Source organism: Lepisma saccharinum, chromosome 17 (assembly GCF_977018435.1).
Source record: "Lepisma saccharinum chromosome 17, izLepSacc3.1, whole genome shotgun sequence".
NCBI lineage: Eukaryota > Metazoa > Arthropoda > Insecta > Zygentoma > Lepismatidae > Lepisma > Lepisma saccharinum.
Window position 1 is genome coordinate 29,683,015 of NC_139245.1, and position 24,296 is coordinate 29,707,310.

The 24,296-nt window shown below is 38.9% G+C and overlaps 1 protein-coding gene across 9 annotated transcripts in view; it reads left to right on the forward strand.

Moving 5' to 3' along the window:
- CadN (neural cadherin) overlaps positions 1–24,296 on the forward strand; it is a 1,297,121-nt gene that overhangs the window by 370,278 nt on the left and 902,547 nt on the right. For all 9 annotated transcript variants that reach the window (XM_083139244.1, XM_083139247.1, XM_083139245.1 and 6 more), the window contains one exon: positions 4,892–5,074. In XM_083139244.1, coding sequence (XP_082995370.1) covers positions 4,892–5,074 — 183 coding nt within the window. The remainder of the gene's footprint in view (positions 1–4,891; positions 5,075–24,296) is intronic.

Sequence of the window (24,296 nt, forward strand, 5' to 3'; positions counted from 1 at the left end):
AAAGACAAATTTCAAGGGTTTACAACAATATTCATGTCTGCTTTATTTAGTTTGTTATAAGGTTGAAGTGAACTATCATGGGATATAGGTGCTGAAGTTGTGTTGTTTTACTTTATTATTATGCAGAATAAGGTACCAGTATTTCGTAGTTTATTTCCTTGATAAAATTGAAACAGATTTACTCTCTCAACTGTTATTAGACTTTATATATTATTTGTTTAGTGTTATTAGCTATTCTCAATCAATGATATGCATCATGGACAGATGGGACATCCTCTCCCAAAAGTTTTAATTTGAATTACATATGTATGTGCATGTAAATAGTTCATAGGTAAAACATAACGATCTCAGTAGCATTTTGGGTAAGACTGTTTGTTTGTAATCCATTTAATAGACTGGTATAATCATTCACAAAACAAAGTAAGGGAGCTTTTGGACCAAAGTTACACATGACAGGGTGATTTTGCACTGAAATGATATGGTCACATACTGCACATACCTCTCATCTGTTAAAAAAAAGAAAGCATTCACTGAGCATGCAAGACCCAAAAGTCTGAGATTACATGATACACATTATTGATAAGACAGCCTGGGTTGAGTGACACACAAGCATATGCAGCTTGTTGTGCTACTCTGGTACAAAATTATTTCTGAGGATTCATTTCTAAGTGACGAATGTCACTCACTGATAATTTTCTTTCTTGCCTACTTGTTTCCTATTAAAAACTAAACAAGTGCATCAGGATAATATATGGGGGGTTTAGAGCACAAGTGGTGTAACTCCACTTTTCATTGAAATGGAGTTTCATGTATAACCTACAAGCATGAAGTACAAACATTTCAGTACTAGAAGTAAGTGTCTCCTAAGTTTCAAATTCTTGCTTAAAGAGGCAGCACTATGTTTGTGCTCCAACAGCTTCCCTCTTTTGTTCAGAGCACAAAGTCAGTATGTCGACTTACATAAATGGCACGATGGAGTGTGAAGATGCATATGGTTCTTGTTCAGAATATCAACCAGATGAAGAATATGCCTTTTGTTCATACAATGAAAGCTATGCTTTAAATCTATATGTATTCATTTCTTGGAAACCTAACATTCTGCAGAACATGAAACAAGGATTTCAAGTAGGAATCACAACAAAAGTCAAATGTTTCACAACAATAAGGTTATTCTGAAACTGTTGAAAGAAAATTCCCGATTCATAATTGGGAAATGAGAGACGCAGTAATAGATAAATACATAAAAACTAATACTCACTTTTTTCGTGATACTGTTTTTTTCTTAGTTCTATTAATTTTAGTGGCCACTGCCATCATCCTCGTTGGAACTTGTTGCACTGTTGCTTGGCATGCTTGATGTGCATGGTGTGCTTCTCATGCCAAGCAACAGTGCAACAAGTTCCAACGAGGATGATGGCAGTGGCAACTGAAATTAATGGAACTAAGGAAGGGGGAAAAAAAAAAAAAACAGTATCGCGGAAAAGTGAGGACTAGTTTCTCTGTATTTATTTAAAATTCCCGATAATGTAGAAAATTGTAGTCTTCAACAGTGGCTCTAGTATTGTCATTCAAGTTCATATGACTGATAGAATATATACTGGGTGAGTCTTTTAAAAGAGGCCCCGTGGAAAATGTGCTCCTTGCTTGTAGGCAACCCTGGTACACTGAAGAGAAGAGCGGTTCAGAGAACAGTCCAGGATATGTCATGTCATGTCATGTTGTCGAATATGCTTGGCACCGATATCCTGGACTGTTCTCTAACCCACTCTTCTCTTCGGTGTACCAAGGTTGCCTACATGCAAGGAGCACATTTTCCACGGGGCCTCTTTTAAAAGACTCACCCAGTATAACCGTTGCATGTCAATGATAATCTGAATGTGCAAGGTTTCCATATTTGCTCTTTTCTTCAAGTCATGCATTTCCTAATAGCAGCTCCAATAGTTACTCACTTCTTTCTTTGTAGAAATAAAGTGAAAAACATAATATCTGTGCAGGGGTACTCACAGGCAGGTTCGAGAATGCAGGTTGCGTCCATCAATTTTTTTTTGGGGGGGGGGGGATATTTTTTATTTGCTTTTTTTGTGATGGAAATTTGAGTGAATAAACAATACAACATTGGACAGAAGTTGAACTTCATTAATATACAATAATCACTTCATATACTGCTAAAATACTGGTAAGCAGTGGGTAATAAGTATTATTTGGAGGGGAAGGGGACAGTACCCACCCAGTTCATATTAAGTTTTAAATTGTCATGTGAATACTTGTGGGAAGATTAAGTATTTGGGGCGGGGGGCACTTGACTATCAAGGTTAAGTCTTAGATCAGGGGTTTCCAACTGGCGGCCCGTGTATTTTTATTAAAATACGTTCTATTTTTACTGAATGAACGGAAGCTCTGTGAAAAAAGACAAATATCACAGGTAGAATTGATTCTGCAGTCAATAATGATGATCAGAAGAATCTAAAGTGACATAACTTTCTCTTCACGCTATGCATTCTACCCCTTCGCTATGCGGAATGAACTCGCCCGCTTCAGCGAAGGCTTCACTCTTTGTGTTTAGAAACAAACTGCAGAGCGGCGCTATACAGATCTGTTTTACTACGCATGAAGTACAAAGAGAGATTTCCAGTGTTCCAACTCGGATTGTACTGTGACTGATTGTTAAAGTTTGTGCAAATATCGAAATGAGCAATATCTCCAAAAAACGTAAGATTCAAAATGAAAATAGAACCTATCAAGAATGTTGGAAAAATTGTACCTCGTTACAAACAACAATGGCAAGAAAAGGGGCCAGAGTTTTTCAAATACCTTCCAAAGGAACGCTTTCCAAACCTTCGTAGTGTTGGGCAAAGAATGACATCGATGTTCGGCAGCACATACACGTGTGAAAGTGTTTTTTCTTCAATGAAGTTCATCAAGAACCGCTACGGAAGTCGACTGGTAGATTCTTCACTGCTTCACCTTCTCAGACTTTCAAAAACAGAAATTGAAGTGGACATTCCAACTTTAATAAAAGAAGCAGATCGGCCTCAGTTTTCGCATTGAACACTTACTACGAAGGATTCTTATTTGTATGGTGTGTTTTCATTTCTTTCAATTCATCCATAAGTATTGGGTTTTTGTGAAATAAATTGTAATTATACAATTTTGATCTGTGATTTCATTATTTCTATTGCCTCATTTTAGAAATTTAGGTCATGCGAAAGTACTACATTTTCAGTACAGTACTTACAATTTTTTGTAATTTTTAATTCCCCCCCCCCCAAAAAAAAATGTGACCCGCCAATCAACTTTTGGATATAATTTTGGCCCTCGGATCTTTTGAAGTTGGAAACCACTGTCTTAGATTATCATGGGAATTCTACTACGGAGGGGATATTGAGCATTAAATTGAGGGGACACTTGAGGGGAGAATATTCAGATATTGGATATCAATGTTAGGTCTTAGATTGGCACAGAATTCCCATAGTAAGGGGGATCGAACTTGGAAGTTTGGGCATGGGATTATTTAGTGCTTTGATATAAAATTCGTATGATCATCATTATATAGACTAATTTTTCTGTATCATTTGGAAGTCGTACGGTATCAAGTGGATTTTACTCAGGATTATTTGCTAAGAGGAGTGGGAGTGGGTGTCATAACCATTCGTCTTTGTTCCTTCACTCCTAAAACAAGCATCGGATACATGAAAATTCAGTGAAGATAGCATGGACTACTAAACAAGAACTACACGTGTAACTATTTTTATTTTAGGTATTTTTCTTCCACTTTAAGATAATGAGAATGAGTGATGATTAGACACAGCATTACTTATGCTACCGGGGAAAGCAAGGGGGGGGGGGTGCCACAAGCAAAAATTAGATTCCTGACGAAGAGATGATAAACCTCTATTCAGCTAATTTACTATAAGCTGAAGTAAATGATTAGTAAAAATGGTTGATGCACAAACTAAGCAACTCTATAATTTTTTCTAGTATGATGATGCACTTTAAAGATTTGAGTGTCTAGTATCCTACATACATATCAATGAAAATGTTTTGTTATTGTCATTAATTTGTAATATCATTTTTAATAATAAAACTGCCTTCAATGGAGTTATGCCACTTGTGATCAGGATGACCTATGATAAGACATATGACAGTGAGAAGGGGAGTGAGGGAGGCAAAGGACAGACACCATCTGGTCAACGAGTCCACCCATATTACAAAGCATGTCCAGAAAGTAAGTTCCATTTGCAATTTATGCCACAGCTGCACTGCAATCTCAAGAGTGGGCATGCGTGCCGAGTAGTTGGACCCATTGGCAAGACAGAGACATCAGTGGTAGAGTAGACATAAGTGCAGACACTTCGTAGTGGGTTGCGATAATGTTAAAAAAAATCGAAACACTCACCATGTTTCAAATGCTAAAGTCATAGGGTTTCTGAATGCACGGAATGTGTCACAACAGCAGAAATTCTATGCTCGTCCCCATACGGCGGCTGCAACGCAAAGACTCCTTATAGACTTTGGCTGGAAACATTTCCTCATCCCCCGTATATATCCCAGACCTCGCCCCCTTTTGATATTCATCTCCTTTTGCATCTGAAAGCTTTCCTTGCGGGCAAGAACTTCGAGAATGACGATGATACGATGACGAGATAATTATGTATCACAATAAAGTTTTTCTGTATCCACCAACATTCTGAACCACAAGTCATATCTTGTTTACACAGTATTGTTTCACATTAAGTAATTTTACAAACAGAAGAAGGCACAATATTTTATTTTGCATCCTCAAAATTTATATTTCTATACTCTTACCTAATTTTGAGATACTTTTTATGCACAAAATGATTTGTTTCTGTGAGAAATTCATCATGCCTTTTTCTATTTTGTGATAATGCAGAATAATGGCGCTCAACAACTTGCATCTGAAGCCACAGTGTACATCATGCTGGAGGATGTAAATGATGAAATCCCACTCTTCACTGAACGAGAGCAAGAAACAGTCTTGGAAGGTGAACCTATCGGCACCAAAGTGACCCAAGTGAATGCGATTGATAAGGATGGAACTTTCCCCAACAATCATGTAAGTACTCTGTTCTGTATCATTATAATTTTGTGTAATTTATTTTAACCTTTATATTTATGATATTTTGTAATGCCAAATAGTGCAATTATTCATTTGATTTTTGTAAATGTTGATCAATGCAGAAGATAGAAAATCGAAGTTCATGCAGAATAACTCCTCTTTCTGCAAATACTATTGTCTTAACCTGTAGCGGACAGCCAGTTTCGATAAGGGTCCCGCTCAATAAAGATCTTTGTGATTGTACAAAATGAGCATCCAAGGGTGTTCGGCCAGTTTGGCCTTAGGATGATTAAAGATATAACTTAGGCAGTGGTGGCTGGCCAAGTGCAACAAGTGCAGATGTTTTCACCTAATCTTCAAATTAATATTGACATTTTTCATTTGCTTGTTAAATTAAACTATTTCCCACCAGAACGCACACAATAATACTCAAATAGTACGCTGCTCGCCGCTACGCACGTGAAGAGTTCGTCGTAGCATAAACAAACCAAGAGCAGACACCGCCAGGTTGCGGAAGACTTTAGCCAGTTGTCATGGCAATGGTGAAGTCACCTAGCATTGAATTGAACGGGTGTCGCCATCTAGGTGCAGCAGTTCTCTCGTCGACAGAAAACATTGCATCCAGTGGTTGTGGCAAAATTGTTGCGTTCTCGCGAGATCTTGTTCCGCGTGTGTGTTTCGCGTTTCCTATCGTGTGTTGTGTTCATGTGTTTAGCTGTGGTTTGTACAATGAACCCAGTAAATGACTTAGTGTGTAATTTGTTGCAGACACCATTTCAGATGGACAGATGAAGACAAAAAAGAAGTTTTAAATTGGGGGTGGAGGGGGCACTGACACTTACTATTTGCTTTTCATTGCCTATAAATGTACTTCTTCACCTGTTATTTTAGGCACGAGCCGCTACTGAACTTAGGTAATTTTAATTATATAGTTTTACCAGTAGCTCAAGGATAATAGGGAAAGTAATGATAAAAAGAATAAATAATGGGCCAATACAATTCAATAAAAGAAGTTTAACTCAACCATACACCAATCTACTTACATACATGTCAGGAATATATGTATATCAAGCAATCTCTTCAAAATTCCTATATTTTCAAAAGTTTCGTGGCTACGTAAGTCTATTAAACTATTGATAATATCTAGACACCAGTGAAACAAACCACATGAATATTCATGTGATTGCTCTAGAAGAAATTCTAAGATGATGTCATTTTTCAGATTTTGGAATATCATAGCAGTTTTTCAAAAGGAGAGCAAAATTAGAAAGAAGCTGGCCTGTCATTGGCCAAAGGTCCAGCCAAATCTTAATTGCAGTTTAACATTTTTTTTATTCATTAGTTAAAAAATGCCAGAAAACATTTTTCCTTTGTTCCGTTAAAATTAAATGGCACATTTTTTTCATTATTGAGTTTTTATATATTTTGTATTAGAAGACACTTTATGGACAACTTTCCATTCTTTCTTCTACTGTGCCGGCATAGCTCTCCTGAAAGAATGTAATTTACAATGAATCTCTAGGTAATTTGCAATGAATGCATTACAGTTATTATTCTCTCAATGTTTGTGGCACCTTTATAAATTTGATTCGATATTTCCATACTTGAAACAATTAACTTTGGTGTGTTCCTATTTGAAGGATGCAATATTGGAAACTGATACTAACATTGTTGAATCTTTTGTATTTATTCTTATAATTAAGGATCTGAAGAATTTGCATGTGCATTCATCATTATATCATTTCTAAACATACATGCTAAAGTGAAGTTTTGCTTACATATGAATTTTGTCATACAATGTGAGTTTTCTCTGATCTCTTCTAATTTCCTTTCAAATGCAAATTTCTTGATCCATTCATCTGAATACATTTACATAGCTTTTCTGTGTCATTAAAGATTGACAAGAAGAGAATAATTTAATAGAGGAGTTGGTTGGGGGATACAAAGGTGTAACTAAGAGCTTGTTTAGAAATCCCAAACATGCCAGTCAATGTCTTACAACTGGTTTAAATCAGCATCACATCCCAGATTACTATTCAGGCAATATTTTCAGAACACTGAAGTCGTTTGTGCTGTGAAAATATAAACAATGGCCAGTGTCATTCGAATGTTTTCTGTTCCATACACATGATTGCTGTCATAGATATAACCTTTGATCATGCAGGTCAGTCAGGTATGTATTGACTCAGATGTATGGAAGCATTTATGAATTAGAACTATCAAGAATATCATACTAGGCATTTGAACTAAAGCATTTGAAGACTAAACGAAAGTTAATTGAAAGTGAACGTGTTGTGATTGCTGTTAGATTAGTTTATAATAATTCCTAAAACTACAGTACAAAACAGAAGTGCAAACAAGAATAAGAGACTGGCCACAACTCATATCCAGCTTCGCTACTAGAATGTATTTTCTGCTACAGCTTGCCACCAAGTTTTTTACCTTAGCCAGACAGCAAAGCCAACACCGGAGCAGCATACAAGGTTTTTGTTTTGGAAACCAGAAATGTGGGCAGTTAGAAGTGGACAGAGCTAGCCTAACCTGTCTGAGTCACCATACAAGGTGGCTCATTTGGTTATGGAGTTGCGGAATAATAGAGAATTCTGTGACATGATCGACCAATAATGCAGCAGACTGAATGCCTGAGTGAAAGTGCTTTTCAGAAAGATGTGGCTGGAAGAGTACCAAAATATCTTCGGGCTATGTTCAATGTGACTGCATTGGTGTCCAGTCTGTCCCCATTGCTCTGGTTGGCTTAACTGCCTTCAAAATATTTGAATGTATTTCATTGGATTCGTTGCTAGTTTGTCATTGTTTGTGAAAGATGACTCCAAAGGTTTGAAGCGGGAGTCAAAATATCATGCACATGAGTTCAATACTAACAAATTGTATAGCACAGTTTATCAAATTCGTATGTGCAAACATTGTAATTGTCGAATACATGGGGTGGTTGTAATTCCATTGTGAAAAAACTCACCTTATGGTACCAGGAGAGGAAGGCACAAAACTCACCATGTGCACTTCTTTTGTTTCTTCAGGTTCAGTTCAGATCTCCACAGACTCTCCTGTGAAAATGTCTGCAATAGAGTAGTGCATGGGACCACTTTTGCCCGCTCATATTCATTCAAGTCTCCCTGCCTTATACCATATAATATCATTTTAACGTGAGATTAATTGTAGACATACGAGGTGGTTATTTTGTACAATATGAACATTGTCCCCTTCAAAGTACTCCCCTGCACTATAGATACACCACTCAGCTGGAGACAGTGCTGGAAATCATTTTCCAAAACAATGTTCATGACCTCTGTCGCTTTTGTTTTCACACATTATACTTACTTACTTAGTCGATCCTCTTCTACCTTGCAGTGTTGAGGTTTCCCAGAGGGTCTTCCATCGGATTCTGTCTCGGGCCAGCTCCCTTGCTCTCCTCCACTCTCCTCCTCTAGCCTCTACAGCTGCCTTCACATCTTCTTCCCATGTTCTTCTGGGTTTCCCGCGGGGTCTTGCTCCTTGCATCTTTGCATTCAAGGCTTGTTTAGCTATTCTGGAGTCTTCCATTCTTTGTATGTGCCAAAACCATCGTAACTGGTTCTGTTCGATTCTCTCAAGCACTGGTAATACGCCCAGGCTAGCTCTAATGGTCTGATTCCTAATTTTGTCTCTTCTTGTTTTCCCTTCTATTTTGCGGAGAAATCTCATTTCTGAAGCCTGTATTTTACTCCTATGTTTATTTGTCAATGTCCAGGTTTCACTACCATAAAGTAATGTAGGTAAATATATCACTTTATACACACGGATTTTCGTATTTTTGGTCACTAATGGATTATTTAGGAAATTTCTCTTTAGCGCATTAAAGAGTCTCCCTGAGGCTTGGGATCGAGCTATAATTTCACCATCTATTCTACCACCTTGCTGCACTATAACCCCGAGGTATTTAAAATCTGTAGTCTGTTCTAATGTCGTTCCATTATTCAAAGCAATCTGATGTATATTTGGCTGTCGTGCCATCATCATGGTCTGAGTCTTTTTATCATTTATCTTCATACCCCTCTATTTTAACTCTTTTTCCCAGATTTTCACGTTCTTTTGTAAATTACTTTCGGAATCTCCCAATATTAATATGTCATCGGCGAAGGCACAATGGTTTATATATATTGGTTTTAAAAACCTATACCCCAGCTTGAATTTCTGTACCTTCCCATTGCATGATTTAATAACATCATCCATTAAGGTGATAAAGAGGAGTGGGCTAAGGATACATCCTTGTTTAAGTCCTACTATAGTCCCAAACTCTTGAGACTCTGCATTGCAGGTGCGGACATAGTTTCTACATTTCTTATACAGACTCTGCGTTGCTGTAATTAATTGATTGCTAACTTTTCTTTGTTTTAGTATTTTCCATATTTCATCCCTCGGAATGTTGTCGAAGGCTTTCTCTAGATCTATGAAAGCCATATGTGCCTCTTTTCCATATGTCATCAGTTTTTCACTGATCTGTCTGATGGTAAATATGAGGTCTTGTGTGCTTCTTCCTGGTCGGAATCCGCACCGTGCCTCGTCTAGCTGTGGCTCTACCACTTGCCTTATTCTATCTTCTAGTATCCTCGCATATACTTTCCCCGGCACACTCAATAGGGATATCCCACGATGGTTTTTGCAGTCTCTATTATCTCCTTTTTTAAATATTGGCACAATGACACTACACTCCCATTCAGCTGGTATCTTCTTTGCTTTCCAAATTAGATTAATAATCTTGAGTAGTATGTCTCGACCACTTTTGCCCATGAATTTAAGCATCTCGGGTGCTATCTGGTCACGTCCTGCCACTTTGCCTAGTTTCATTTTCTTTAGTGCTCTTTTTAGCTCCTCCATAGTTATTTCTTCTTCAGTTTCTCCCTCCTCTCGGTGTTGCTGTTTTTCTTCCTCAGTCTGTTCTTTCTCCTTTTCTCCAATTTCCATATTTCCTCCAAGCAATTCTTGGAAATATTCTTTCCACCTTTCCATAATGTCATTTTCACTTCGGAGGAGGTCACCACTTTTGTCTTTTATGAACTTAAGAGGACATTGCTTCTCTGTTCACATCGATTTTAATACTTTGTAGAACAGCTTTTGGTTATTTTGTAGGTTTCCTTCCATTGGTTCTCCAAATTTTTCCCATGACTGTTGTTTTGCATCTTTCACTATATTCTTCACTACTAATCTTTGATGTTTGTAAGCTTCATAGTCACTTAAATGTTTTGTGAGTAGGTATTTTTTCCACCGTTGCTTCTTTTCCTTTACCATTTCTTTTATCTCTTCCGTCCACCATGCTGTTCTTCTCTGTTGTTGCTTTCCGCTGGACTTTCCGCAGATTTCGGCCGCCGCTCCTAAGATTGCCTCTTTATATAAACTCCATATTTCTTCCAGTTTATCTTCTCTCATAGTGGGCCATTCCAATGTTTCCACCCTTTGTTTCACAGCCTCTTGATAGTCTTTTTGTCTTGCCTCGTCTCTCAATTTATATACCTTTATTCTTTCTTTAGGTTTCCTTTTGTTATCACCAGGGTCATTGGTCTTGATATTAACATGTAACTGCATAATTACTAAATAGTGGTCACTTCCAATCTCGTAACCTCTATATGCTCTTGCATCTAAGATAAATCTCCACTGTTTCCTCTGTGTCAATATGTAGTCAATAATAGATTTTTCCTTTCGGCTGGGGACTTCTCTTGTATATCTATGTGTTTCTTTATGTGGGAACATTGTGTTCGTAATTACAAAATCATTTCCTGCACACATATCTAGTAATCTTCTCCCATTATTATTCTGGTGCGTCTCGCCGTATTTCCCTAACAGCCCTTCCATTCCTTCCATGTTATTTCCAACTCTGCCATTAAAGTCACCTAATACAAAGACAGCTCCCATGGTGTCATCCACTGTCCTCTGCAGCTCTTCGTAAAATCTATCTTTCTCTTCTGCTATATCATCTTCATTTGCTGCATATATAGCAATAAAAGTAGTGTCTTCATTTATGCTACTGTTAAAGGTTAAAGTTACCAAGATTATTCTTTCATTGAAGAATTTCCAGCATTTAACATAATGTCTGTAGGCCTCGGAGATTACTATAGCCACTCCTCCTTTTGCTCTCTGTTCTTTGCCTACGCCTGAATGAAACATTAGGAACCTTTCACCACTATTTGGTTCTATTATTTGTTCATATCCATTTCCTTTTTTCTTGGTCTCTGTCACCGCCAATATATTCAACTTTGCTCTCACCATTTCAGTCATTAATTCAAACTCCTTTCCAGCAAGTCCACGTACATTCCAGGTTGCCACTCTCATTATCCTTTTCCCTCTCTTGGTCGTCAGCAGTTTAATCAGTCCGGTTTCTCCTCTGTAGTTTCTTTTAATAATTTCATCTTGGACACTCGGGTTATCAGCCCTAGTTCCAAAGCCTTGTGGGAGGGACTGCCTCCCTTATAGCCCTCGGCCTGCTAGATTTTCTTTTAGGGTTTCTTCCCTTAGCCTTTGAGGTTTCTCCCTCTCACTGCAAGGCAGCAGTTTGCCTCGGTCCGGGACTGCTTATTCGGGTTTCCCCTTATTTGCAGCTAACCCCCATATCTGGGGGCCATTCGCTATCTGCCACCTGCGACCCGCCCAGTAGCTGAGGCTCGCCCTGGGTTTCACACATTATACGGTCTTAAATTTGGTTCCTTTCAGTGCTGATTTGACCTTTTGGAATGAAAGAAAAGTCTCGTGGAGCGAGATCCGGTGAATAGGGTGTATGTTCTAACACTGGGATCCTTGGCCAATATAGCCTTGACTGACAATGCTGTGTGGGCAGAAACATTGTCCTGATGAAGAATCAATGACTTGTTTTTCCACATATCAGGTCATCGTCTTCTTACTTGCCCATGAAGGGTCGTCAGCATTGTAATGAAATATTGTTGGTTGGCAGTTTGAGCTTTGAGTACACAATTCGAATCAATTCACCGACATTTGCAATGTTTGATTCCGTTTTTGACGTGCAAGACCATCCAGGGTGCTTGTCGTTCGTGATCACTTCTCGTCCCTCTCTAAACCTTTGAAACCACTTAAATACTTGAGTGCATGATAAACACACATCTCCGTACACTTCTTCAACAAACCATAAGTTTCTGTGGTGGATTTTCCGAGTTTGATAAGAAACTTCAGATTGATACGCTGTTCTACTTTCACACTTAATTTCTTTTCCAACGGTTCACTTCGTCCACAACCTACAGAAGAACTGAGCATCGCGCACCCTGGGCAATCACACAGCCGGTAGGCAAGATATCACGTTATACACCCATGCACTGCTTATCCTTGACGCGCTTGCCGTTTGTCGACAGCAACATCAATCCGTTTTTTTTCTAGCCACACCTCGTATGTACACTTCTCACAAAGAATTATGAATATTGTTATTATTAGGCACAACAAGATTGGAATATTATAATATTAGGCAATAGGTGATAGTCATGGTGGCATATGTCAGCGAAGAGACGAGAATGTCCACCAGAGGGATACCATATGTCGTTGCATTCCAAGGTCATGTCTATCATCTATTGTCTAACATAACAATACTCCAAAATTTTTGTGAGGAGTGTATGTAAAATAACCACCCTGGCAGTTTCAGCCCACATTCATCTATTTGATTTTCATATATTACTGTGAATTGTTAAGATCGACTAAACTACATTTTTACATGGAGAGGATGACTATGTTCACGTGAGTTTCAATTTGACCGTGACATTCACTTTACGATCCATTATTTGAGGGCCCATTAGCACAGAAAAATTATAGTTGTACATGTACTCCTGGGCTTTGCTTGAGTGAAGAAACTCTCAGTTCCATATGCTATCTAGCGTCATCCGTGCAAACTATTTGCCACTTGAGTGAAATCTCCTCCCTGCAGCACATCCTGTCTACAAGGTGGAAATATGTCAAGTTGGAATTTGGGTGGGTGTGAAAGTTGACTGTAGTTATTTGTGTGTAGTTTGGTTTTGTGGTAGACCAAACTTTTGTAGTTGATCTGGGTGTAATAAGTATTGGTGCTCTTACGTGCAAGTTCTTGTTTTGTAAACTTTCGAAACTTTTGGGCTCAATACAGAACTTAATGGAAGTATCAATACTATTGTGCAACCAACATTTGCATTAAGGCAGTGATTTTCGGTTTGTACCTGTATTGATTTCTCTTGAGTATATGCTTTTTACGCTTCATGATTTAACTTTTTTTCAAAGGGGCATTCAAATTCATATCACAAATTTGGTATGACTGTCTTCTTTGTTAATATTCAGGCAATTGTAGCACTTTCAAGTTTATATTTTCCAGCCTTGTTTCTAGCACATTAGGTGAAGGTACATTTGCAACTTCACAGGGGTGGTTTAAGGGCTGGTAACTGCCTGGGACACCACACTTGGGGTGTGTCAAAACCTTATTTCTGATTACTTAAGCATGGCTATTTGTTTACATGTTTCTTTGAGTTTATTTTTGAGTTCACTTTTTGGTCAGGAAGGTTAATCGAGACTGGACCTACAGTTTAAAGTGGGATTCAAACACCTATAGATCTCCATTGGGTGCATGGGTATTAGTTTTAAAAAGAGTTGGATTTATTGTTGACAAGAATTAAAAGTTACTGCCATGTATCAATTTAATCTAAGAGATTATTTTGATGTAATTATGTAGACATTAAATAAACACATGCCTACAATAAACATGTTCTTTAACAGTAACACTTATAAGAATTTGAAAATAATGCTAGTATTTTTTGTAATTTAAACTATAAATATATAACATGGCCCTGTTTTTTATTGGATGAAGGTGAAAAGTAGGAACACCAGTGTAGGAAGATCGAGTGAGGGGCAGGGTGGGAAGTAAGGGGATACCAAAAATTCACCTTGCCCAAGTGAAAATTTTAACTTGAGCCACCCTTACAACTTCATGCTCTTGTTTCAATCTGTGAAGAACTTCATTGACACTGTAAATAGTATATGATCATCACATTGGGATTTAATTTCAAATTGTGCAATTCTTTTTCTGCCTGTTTCAATAATTCTGTGTGTATCTTTTTGCTTATTTTGTATCACTTTATCTTTGGACCTCTGGTTTTGTAGTGCATTGCATTAACTACTTTGCCAAAGGCCAGCACAATAATTCTTAAGCTTAAACCTAAGCACGTTTATATTTTAGACATAAAATTAGGATCTGAAGGATGAAAAATTAATCATATTTGAATAAGAAAAGTTAACTGTGTGTCTCACCATGGCATTTTGGAAAAAAATGTGTGAAACTTGGAGTTTTATTTGAATTATATATTCATGCTTGCCTTGCTACCATATTAACGCAAGATGACGTGCCCCAAAAAAAGCATAAAGAAGGAGGAACTTTTTTGTAGATCCTCAGATAGTTCTTCCACCAATCTTGCACATTCTATGGAGTGAGAACAGGAACCACGCCACAACCACGTTCTCTGAAAAAAACTTCTTGGCATGGAATGTGTTTCCTTGGCATTTCCATTCACAGATAAATGGCTCTCTTTGCTTGGCAATGGCCCAAACTGCTTGGACGTTTAAATTACTCCACTACGCCCAACGAATTTGCCATTTGATTGGTGGAATGGCCTTTTCTTAAAGTTTGTATCTTAAAGATTCACCCTCTTTCTATCTCTCTTTGAGATTAGCTTTATACACTATCTTGTCTCTATATTTGCATAATATACATCTGTGAACAGAAAATAATCATGAGTACAGCATTGATTGGTTTATGTTCACTTTAAAAACTTTAATAAAATATGTATGCTATCATTTAAAATTGTGAAAAGAATCTTACATGATGTGCAGGTAATCTGGTTTTTCTTTCTCCATATGTCTAAATATGAGTTATTATTTCTGCAGAAAACTTTTCTTAGTCCACATATGTTGTTGCTGCAAGAATAATTGTGTATTACATATTCAACATTTCTATGCTGAGAAGGGAACAAGACTACACTTGTCTCCAAGTAATAGTGTTTCATATACGAGGGCAATTTTTCTTGTAATGGCAACATGTATGAGAAAGAGACATGAAAGAAGTTACATACCTGGGATCATTTACAATCCTTGAATGTAATCTCCTGCTGCTGCATGAACATGTTTCCAAACATCTGGTAGTCGATGGTTGCCATTGATGGCTCCTGTTTGTGCCAGTGTGTGCAGAGACCACCCTGTGGCCGAAATGATGCTCGGGAGGTCTAGATAGCTTTTCCCCCTCAGCGGTTCCTTCATCTTTGGAAACAAATCAGACTCGCAGGGACATTGTCAGGAGAATAATGTGGGTGCTCCAACACCTTGTACATACATACAATAATACGCTGATCATTCTCCAACAATCTGCAAAATGCATCAAGGTGGTGTGGGTCTGTTGCCGCGGAAGGATGCTCGCCACCATGTTCTTTCACGGCTGATTCACGACTACTTTCAAATGCCTTGGCCCATCTGGCAACGGTATGATATGGTAAAGCATGGTCCCCACATGCCTTGCATATGCCCTTGTGAATTTGCCGTGCATCTTTCCATGTGCAACCTGAAATTTGATGAATATTCACTGTTCTACACACGTGAACATTGTCCAGAGTAGTATTATACACACACTTCACTTTTAACGTCTTCTAACTACCACACGACAGTACTATTCAGCACCAAACACCTACACACGATCCCTAGTACAAGACTAAACAAGACTGGATCGTCTTTTGTCCCAGCGACAACTGACAAGTGTATACCAACAGTGTTGCCACTACAAGAAGAATCACCCTCTTGTTTATGCAATTTTGAAGGCATTTATAATTACTCATTGTCTGATAGTATCAGAAATACTGAAAAGTAGATAGAAGAAAAGATAATCATACAAAGAATAACAAATGATTGAAAATAAAAAAATTGAGGGGCAAAACCTAATATTTTTCCTTCACTTGTTCATGCATTATTCAATTCATTGGAATATGCATCTTACAGAATAATTTCAATTTTAATTAAAAGTACAGAATATAACTTTCTGTAAATGATTAAGTGGATGAATATATAAACCAATAAAGAAAGATTAAAAAAAGGCTGGGGAAAATGTTTGTAGAAGATTGTAAATGTTCTGAAAGAGTTGGTGAACCATCAGCTGAAAGATAAAGGCAGCCTGGTGCACAGTAGTGGCTCATGACTTGTTGTTTAGTGATGCATCTGTGCAGTTGTACATGGGTTGTATGGAGACAAGATGAGACTTGGTAGGTTCATTTTGTGTGAGAAAATCTTCGTGGTCCCGTTTCTAGTTGTCTGTCTTGTTTGTGATCTTGTCTTGATTTATAACCACCTCTCTCCTCATTGTCTAAGGCATCATGCTTTGAGTTTCGGCTACGGGATGTGTGCAGGTCGAGTCTCCTGGGGGAAAGCATAACAACTTTTCTCGTGAGATTTCGGCCTGTGTATGGGACCGATGGCCATCCACCATCATGATGAAATTTGGATGCTATGAATGAGTAGCGTAACCTAGTCACAGAAACCCACAATAACGACTGGGGGTTCGTTGTGCTGACCACATGTCATCCTGTAATTGGTTGGGTGGTCGCCCACAGGAAGTGTGGGTTGGCTGCTCATAGAAGTAATTCTAATCACGGTTAGGAACTGCTAGACTATCATGAGAACATTTATGATGACACCCCCAAGATACATCCTTACCAGATGAAAAAAGTTTGGTACATGTAAAAATAGTAGGGATGGGCCGATATGAAATTTTGGCCGATACCGATAAAGGACCGATATAAAATTTACCGATACCAATAACCGATATTCTACCGATCCGATATAAAATTAGAAATGGTCCTTGAAGAACCTGAAAGGTTCATTGACCTCCTTAATACATGTGTGCTTCAAGGTGACTGCAGTGCAAAAGGAGTTGCATATTTAGGATATTTACTTTTTTAGAAAGTAGGGCATGGAGATTATCCATAAAAATTACAAGAAAATGGCAGAATTTTGTACTAAATTATCAGATATTTATCAATATATCGGATCGGTAAAATAATCTGTAAATTTACCGATACACCGATATGCCTATATCGGCCGATACCGATAGAATTCCGATTAATCGGTCCCATCCCTAAAAAATAGTAAATTGCCTAGGTATATTGTTTTGAATTTTGTTAACTTCTCATGAGAAACTGTTTTCTTAAACAATTAATTAATGCAGGCATTTATGGTAAAACTAATTAGATAGCATTTACAAATATAATTATTTTTTCTCCATTGACAATAAACTTAATTTTGTAAAACTTCATTATTTTGCAATGAAATTTCTACCAAGCATTGGACTCTCACCATTGGCATTTTGGATTTTGAAATGATCTTAGCAGTATCAAAAGCCAGCAGAACAGTTAGCAGAAGCTTGGTTTTCTAGGTTCGAATCCTGACTGTGTCATTGCATTTGTGCCATTGTCTATTTCAGTAGGTCATAATTCATTCCCATCCGTTCAAAACAATCAAATTAGACATGTGACTTAGTTTTGATATAAGACCAGCCTGAGGAAAATGTGGACATTTAGTCACTCTGCAGTTGCTGTATATTCTGATACAAGCTTAAACCAAGTGACAAGGGACACATGTCACTTGCGAATTGAGAAATCAGTCTTGAGTTGTAATTGATTGATGTGAACTCTCCCTTGAAGATGTTTTTTGTTGCCCCATAACTCGAAAAAAAAAAAAAAGACTTGCTGCTAACAAAGCAGTAAAAGCGAAATGAAGAACTGTTTCAGGACAGTTCTTCAAGAGCTGTTCTTTACTACAGATTGTACTGAGGATCATAAGAGGTGGGTGGGGCAGAAGAGGGAGGAAATAAAACATTAAGAGTTTTACGTAGGCTCGCAACAAGCTGGAGTAAATGTTGCTGTGCTAATGAACTCCTCACATCTTCTGTTATATAACATCAGTTGGAGGACATTACCGTAACTCCACTTATTTTCGCGAGAGTGGCCGAAGCAATGAAAGCTGGAATCCAGATCTTTTTTTTTTCTATCCCCTACTTCGCATACAAACGATCCTGCCTGAAACAATGGTCTGCACATGTTACATTGCTTTTAATCCAACCCGTGACAGGAACATGGACTGTCGGGTTCTTTATTGACGCTCGCTGCATCGGTGCCACCATTGAAACGACCTAGAAAAAAAGGACATTCCCCAATTCTGTTGCTGGACTTTTTGTTGTTTCTTTTTACAATCAGCTGCAATGGCTGATGTAGTTGTGGGATAAACTTTGCATGAAGCAACGAATTGACAGGTAACACTTTTCGTTCCATTTCGTGAAAGTATTGTGCACTGTTACTTTTCCACACAGGCTTATTGTCGAATGTTCTATCATTTGGATGAAGTCATTGATATTTTCACACTATTTCAGGATACCCTAATACCCTCTAAAATGGTATTCTACCACTTTAGATGAATTGGAATGACGAATGGTGATTTCATGAAATAGATTAAAAATAAGCAAAATTGAATACCTATACCCTGGTTTTGAATAGAGCAGAAAACCTTCGTATGTGAGATCACCTAATTTAATTTGAGGTGGGTGTTTATTTCCATTCAGGCTCCTGGATTGTAACGACCGCCATGTTAGGCAAATTTCAGTCATATATTTGAATTTATAATATTCATATACTTTCAAGTTAATAACTTGCATTAAATTATTTATACTTAATTACTTTCATAATTCATGTATATATTTATGTTTTATCTTATGTTATTATATTATTCGCATATTTTTGCAACATTAATTCAGATTTTATAGGCTAATAATTATCCTTTATAGTTTATGTAACATTTTCATTACTTGCCAAATCCAAGATGGCTAGGATTATTTATATTTTTCACGCAAATGTTGTTGTTTAAGAACATGTTAAATACATTTCTACCTAATATCGATATTTCCCAACAATAGACAAGATCAAAGTAATTTAGTCTTTGTTATAAATCCGTAACATTTTATGTGCAAGGGGAAATGTGAATTACTATAAAATCAGTTTCATTATTTCTACAAAGTTTAATATTGTAACATGAAAGCATAGCAATTCTCTCTCGCTTTCAATAATATATCGTTCTCCTATTGGCTGTTTATTGTAGGAGTGGGGAATGACGCTACCTGTATATGGCGACATCAAAAGTTCCACGTTAGCATTCTTAATTGTTGCCAACCTTAATCAAAGCTTACTATCGCTAATTAGCATGAATCTGACATATACATTATCAGCTTTTCTTGTGTTATTTTTATGGTATGAGTTTGTAGCATTGTAAGAAAGAATCTGTTAAGCTGTGCCTTGCACTTGAGGTAGCAGTTGAGGTCTTGCTGTTAACGGTGAAGGCGGTGCGCAAATTTTGTCGTGATAAATAAGTTACTCATCACTGCCTACAAGCGAGCAGGACCCAACACATTATATTTTTGACTTGTGGGAATAAGTATGTACGTGCGAGATCCTTGATTGAAGTTTTTGGACGTTTTAATTTTAAAATATTCGAATTTTCTTTATGGTGACATGTTGCAATTTGGTGGTTAATTTCCTGGAGGAATGGGGATTGTCTTAATCCCGATCCCTGGGTGAGAGCTCGTGCTTCCAACTGACCAACTGAAGCAAGGAGCAGTGTGTTGCTAATTCATGACTCTATACCCTGAAGTTGCGATTGTGGTGGCACGTTGCAGGGTGAATGGTTAGCGATCTCATATTGGTGAGAGTGGTCTCACGTTCTGGGTGTTGAACGAGCATTGTAGGGACAGTAGCAGTAGGTGAGCTAATGTGTGCCTGAATGTTCGTGACAATTGTTCTACATTAGCATCCAATGTTTTAAAAGAAAGTAAGCGCTAGACAGGGGGCAATGTCTAATCAACGTTACATGCAAATAGGATGCTACTTGGAAGAATACTAACAAGAGCTAACTCCAGTCCAGGAAGCCAAATAACTGTGGCAATGGGACTGATGCACTGATCACATATCAACCAATGAAAAGCCACAGCCCTTTTTTTCCCATTGTAGATGTATCAGCTTACATACAAACTTTAAAAGCCTTATGTTAAAGATGCTTTTTTAACGGCTGTAAATAACTTTTAGCCTGCCCGTGCACCGTCCCCTCCATCTGTTCGAAACTGGTCCTAAAGAAGCATGCTCCACTCTGCCCTCCCCTCCACGTGGGAGTATGGTGCACAGGAGTCGATGGTCTCCGAAAGCTCTTCTGCCTGTGTGTAAGGGCCACCACTGGAAATAAAGGCAAAAAGGGCTGCAATGTGCAATGTTAGAAGCTAACAGTCAAACGGAATCTGGACTAACATTTATAAGCAGTGGCCTGATAAGTTTGCACGTGAAATCACGATGTTAGCCCCAAGCCTTCAAATGTAAATGCATAAATCCAGGCCTGGGAATGTGGCGAAATCATTACTCTGGGTAGGCCCCTAGAAAACATCATTTTTATTTGCATGTTAGCGTATTCATGCCCAGTTCCAGTTTGCTGTAAAAATGACCACTCAACATCCTAATTCGCTTTCGTTGTCACCATAGAAATTACAGAACCGAACCTTGTTGTGTTCTTTTTAATATCGGTGCTGCAGTGCAGACTGCACCATTACATTTTTCTCTCCCCCCCCCCCCCTTTCCGATCTCCCCAATTTGCCGAAAACGCATATTCAATTTGAAGTTTGGAGAAGGAAGGGACGTTTAACCTTACGGACATTATTGCGTGGCTGAGTGGAAGGCAGCTTGCTCCATTCCCTTCCAGGGAGAGGTCGGGAACTGCAATATTACTTCCTGCTCTCGCGATATAAATAACAGGAATACCACTTGTTCCCTGCACTGCTAGGTCTCAGCCCCCCCCCCCCTCACCCCTCCACGGGCGCACACTCACGTGATCCTTCATCCTGAGCTCCACAATTGCCTTTTGTCTGTTGCGTCATTCCGGTTTTCTTTCCTTGCTTCCGGTTGAAGAATCTCGCAGGGTCGGTTTATTTTCCAGAATGGCTCGAAAGTGTTGCCAACTGCTAAATATCTTACCACTTAGATTAAAAAAAGGGGGGCCAGAGACAACGTCTACATAAAATTTCAGCACGGTACATGTAAGCTTGGCTAATTGGCTGCTCGAAGCACCAGATTCCAAGTGTGAAAAGAACACCCACATACCGATCAATCGCATTGAATTTCCTCTCCGAATATTAGTTGCCAGTGCCGTGCTAAATGGAGGGGGGGTCATAAACCCCCCTTATGGTTCAATATTGCTAAAAAAAAGAACGCCAGAGGCAGAAAAATATGGTAAAATGAAGACTGACTACTAAAAGTAGTAAACGTAACCCCCCCCCCCCCCTTTCGAAAATCTTGGGCACGCCACTGTAATTTGCAACCGTTCTTCTGCATTGGATCATGATCGGTGATTATCCATATACCCTGAACACGCCACCAAATTTCCTTGACACCCCTCTGAATTTTTCCTCAAAGGCTCAATTTATCTTCATTTGGCTCGAAATTTACCCTCACATCACCTAAATTTGGACTTACACCCCCAAATGGAAAATTGTGGATAAACGCGTGGTCGCGATGATGTGCTGGCGTCACAGTGAAGAAATGTAGGTAGGCTAGTTCAGTTCCTAAAGGCAGGGTCATGAAAATAGGCGGCCGGACAGAATTGCGCTGGTGCCACATGTGGGAAAAGCAAAGCGAGAGCGGGACAAAAGTCGCTGGTTCCCGCGCACTGTGTGGCAACGTCGACCGGGCTGCGTTGCCTAGTTCGAGCGTCAGACCGACCTCTCCGGGGCATGTTTGTGTAATCCCTGACCATTCGAGCAAATGCTGTCAGTTTGTATCACGTTGATTACAGAGACCAAGTCTACAATGAGATCTTTCATTCTCTTAAAACCTCCGAACACACGGGGTTGTGCTCTGACGTGACAACAACGCGAAGTTCTGCCACCCGCCAAATTTCATGGCCGTGCGTTTAGTAAATTTTTGCATAACGAGGGATGGAAACACTGCACGTCCCTTTCATAAATGTCGTCCCTTGCTATTCAGACGAGTTTTGAAGTTAGCTGCCAAATTTATATATGGCATGCCAACTGCTCTTTTTTTCGTGACTGAAGGGAGAGGGGGATTAGGGGAGAGAAATTTTCCTTTTCCTCCCAGGAGGGACCTGGGAAAAGATGCAAGTGGAAAAGCAGGAGGACAAAAACCCCGAAGGATATGTTTATTGCTGGCAGCAGAAGAAAGGAAAAGAGACTGAACCATTCAATGTTACTGCTTATTCTTATTGATGGTCCAAGACGTAAACCAAGGCAGAATGGCCTCTTTAGTCTTGACAAGAAGATGCGTCCCTCAATAAAGGGCTTGTTGCAAAGGAGAAAAGAATGGCCCGCTCTTGTTTATTACGACTGTTTCATGTTTACAGAGCACTTTTAGTTTTGCCAGAAATTTCATATTGAAATCTTGCTCTTTGTTTCCGAATTTGCAACTTTCTAAATGTGGTCAACATCGAACTTCCTTCATCTCGAACATGGGAGCGATATCTTGCATTGTATACTTTTGGGTTTTGCGGAATTTTACTACTTTGAAGACGCCAGAGGTCCCGGGTTCGAATCCAGGTCTGGGCATGGGTGTTCTTTGTGAGTGTCCCTTCATCAATTTTAATATACCGTCACTCAAATCCTTGTCAAGGGGTCTCGGATTCAATACCCCGTGGAGGCACATGGCAGAGTGGTTCGGATCCCACTTTTAACTATAGGTCCAGTCCCGATTAACCTTTCTGTGAATAAAGTGGACTTAATGCAACAAATTAAACAATCAATCACTAATTCTCATCTTCGCAATTAGCCAAAAGTGGCATAAATGCGATGTAAAATAAATTAAACCAATCCATTGCTTTGAAGAAGATGAAGTTGAAAATCTCGTTGACGCGTCATCTTTTAATCGAGGGTTCCCGAGTTGGATACGTGGTGGAGGCACATAGTGGTGGTTCGCATCCAGTTTTAAACTGTAGGTCCTATCTGTGCATAAAGTGAACGTAAAAACAAGAACCCACAAAAGTGTTTGTGAGAAGGCAGATAGAGAAAATGTGGGAAGTAGATAAGTGAATCGGCGATTGATAGGGTTTGGTCAAAGTCAGTTTTAAGTCCATTTATGCCGAGAAAGTTTCATCGGGACTTGATCCAGCTTGAAGCGTAACTTGAACTACTGTTCAGGTATCGAACCCGGGACGCCTTGATTAACGCCATCAGGGAGCTGGCTTGGTTGTCGAACTTTGGATCTCCACACCGAAGTTACCAGGTTTGAGTTCTGACGTGGGTATGGGTATTCTTTCTGGGGGTTCCTTCACCCGCAAGCAATGTTAATTGGACATTAGCCATTGTATTTATTTATCCCATCTTCTATTAGACAGGAAAATAATGAATTCTGACTATAGGGTAAAATGTAACTAATTTTATTACAGGTATTGAAAAGTATAAGTAGGTACAGTACACAAATTATAAAGTAAAGTATTTTACCAATCCACTATAATATTAATATAACTCAAAAATTGATTATAAATAACATTTTTAGTTTCGACTCCCAGGAGCAAGAATAAATAAATTGAACGGCATTGGGAGTGTCACTGTTTATCTTAGCGACCCCGAAAGCTATGGATTCCACACTAATATAGGTCGTTTTCGATTATATTTACGCCGGCCCCCGTGGCGGAGTGGTTTTTCACATTGCGCTTTTACGCCAGGCGTCCTGGGTTCGAATCCTGGCTTGGGCATGGATGTTTGTGTGTGTCCATTCATCAATTACATCATATCATCACTCATCCCCATTCGCAAATAAGCCAAAAGTGGCACAAGAAGCGAAGTAAAATAAAGCAAATCAATCGATTATTGTTACACGACACCCCTTCCCACCCCCATCCCTAGGGGTGCCGGGGGTGTCTTACTCCCACAGTATTTCTTTCCAGATTGTAAGTCATACGTGTACCAAGTTTGGTTGAAATTGCGCCAGGCGTTCGAGGTTATGCCGGAACAAACAAACAAACACATATAGTCCGCGCGTTTACTTCATTAACGTCCAAGAACTGAAGAAAGCCGCCGCCACGAACGTGGGTGGGGTTAAACATCGGGCGAGTTGTTTTCGTCCAATCACACTCAACCTTGATTCAATGGGCGCATTTGTCATTGTGCTCGGAGTATGTCACATGACTGGGGATA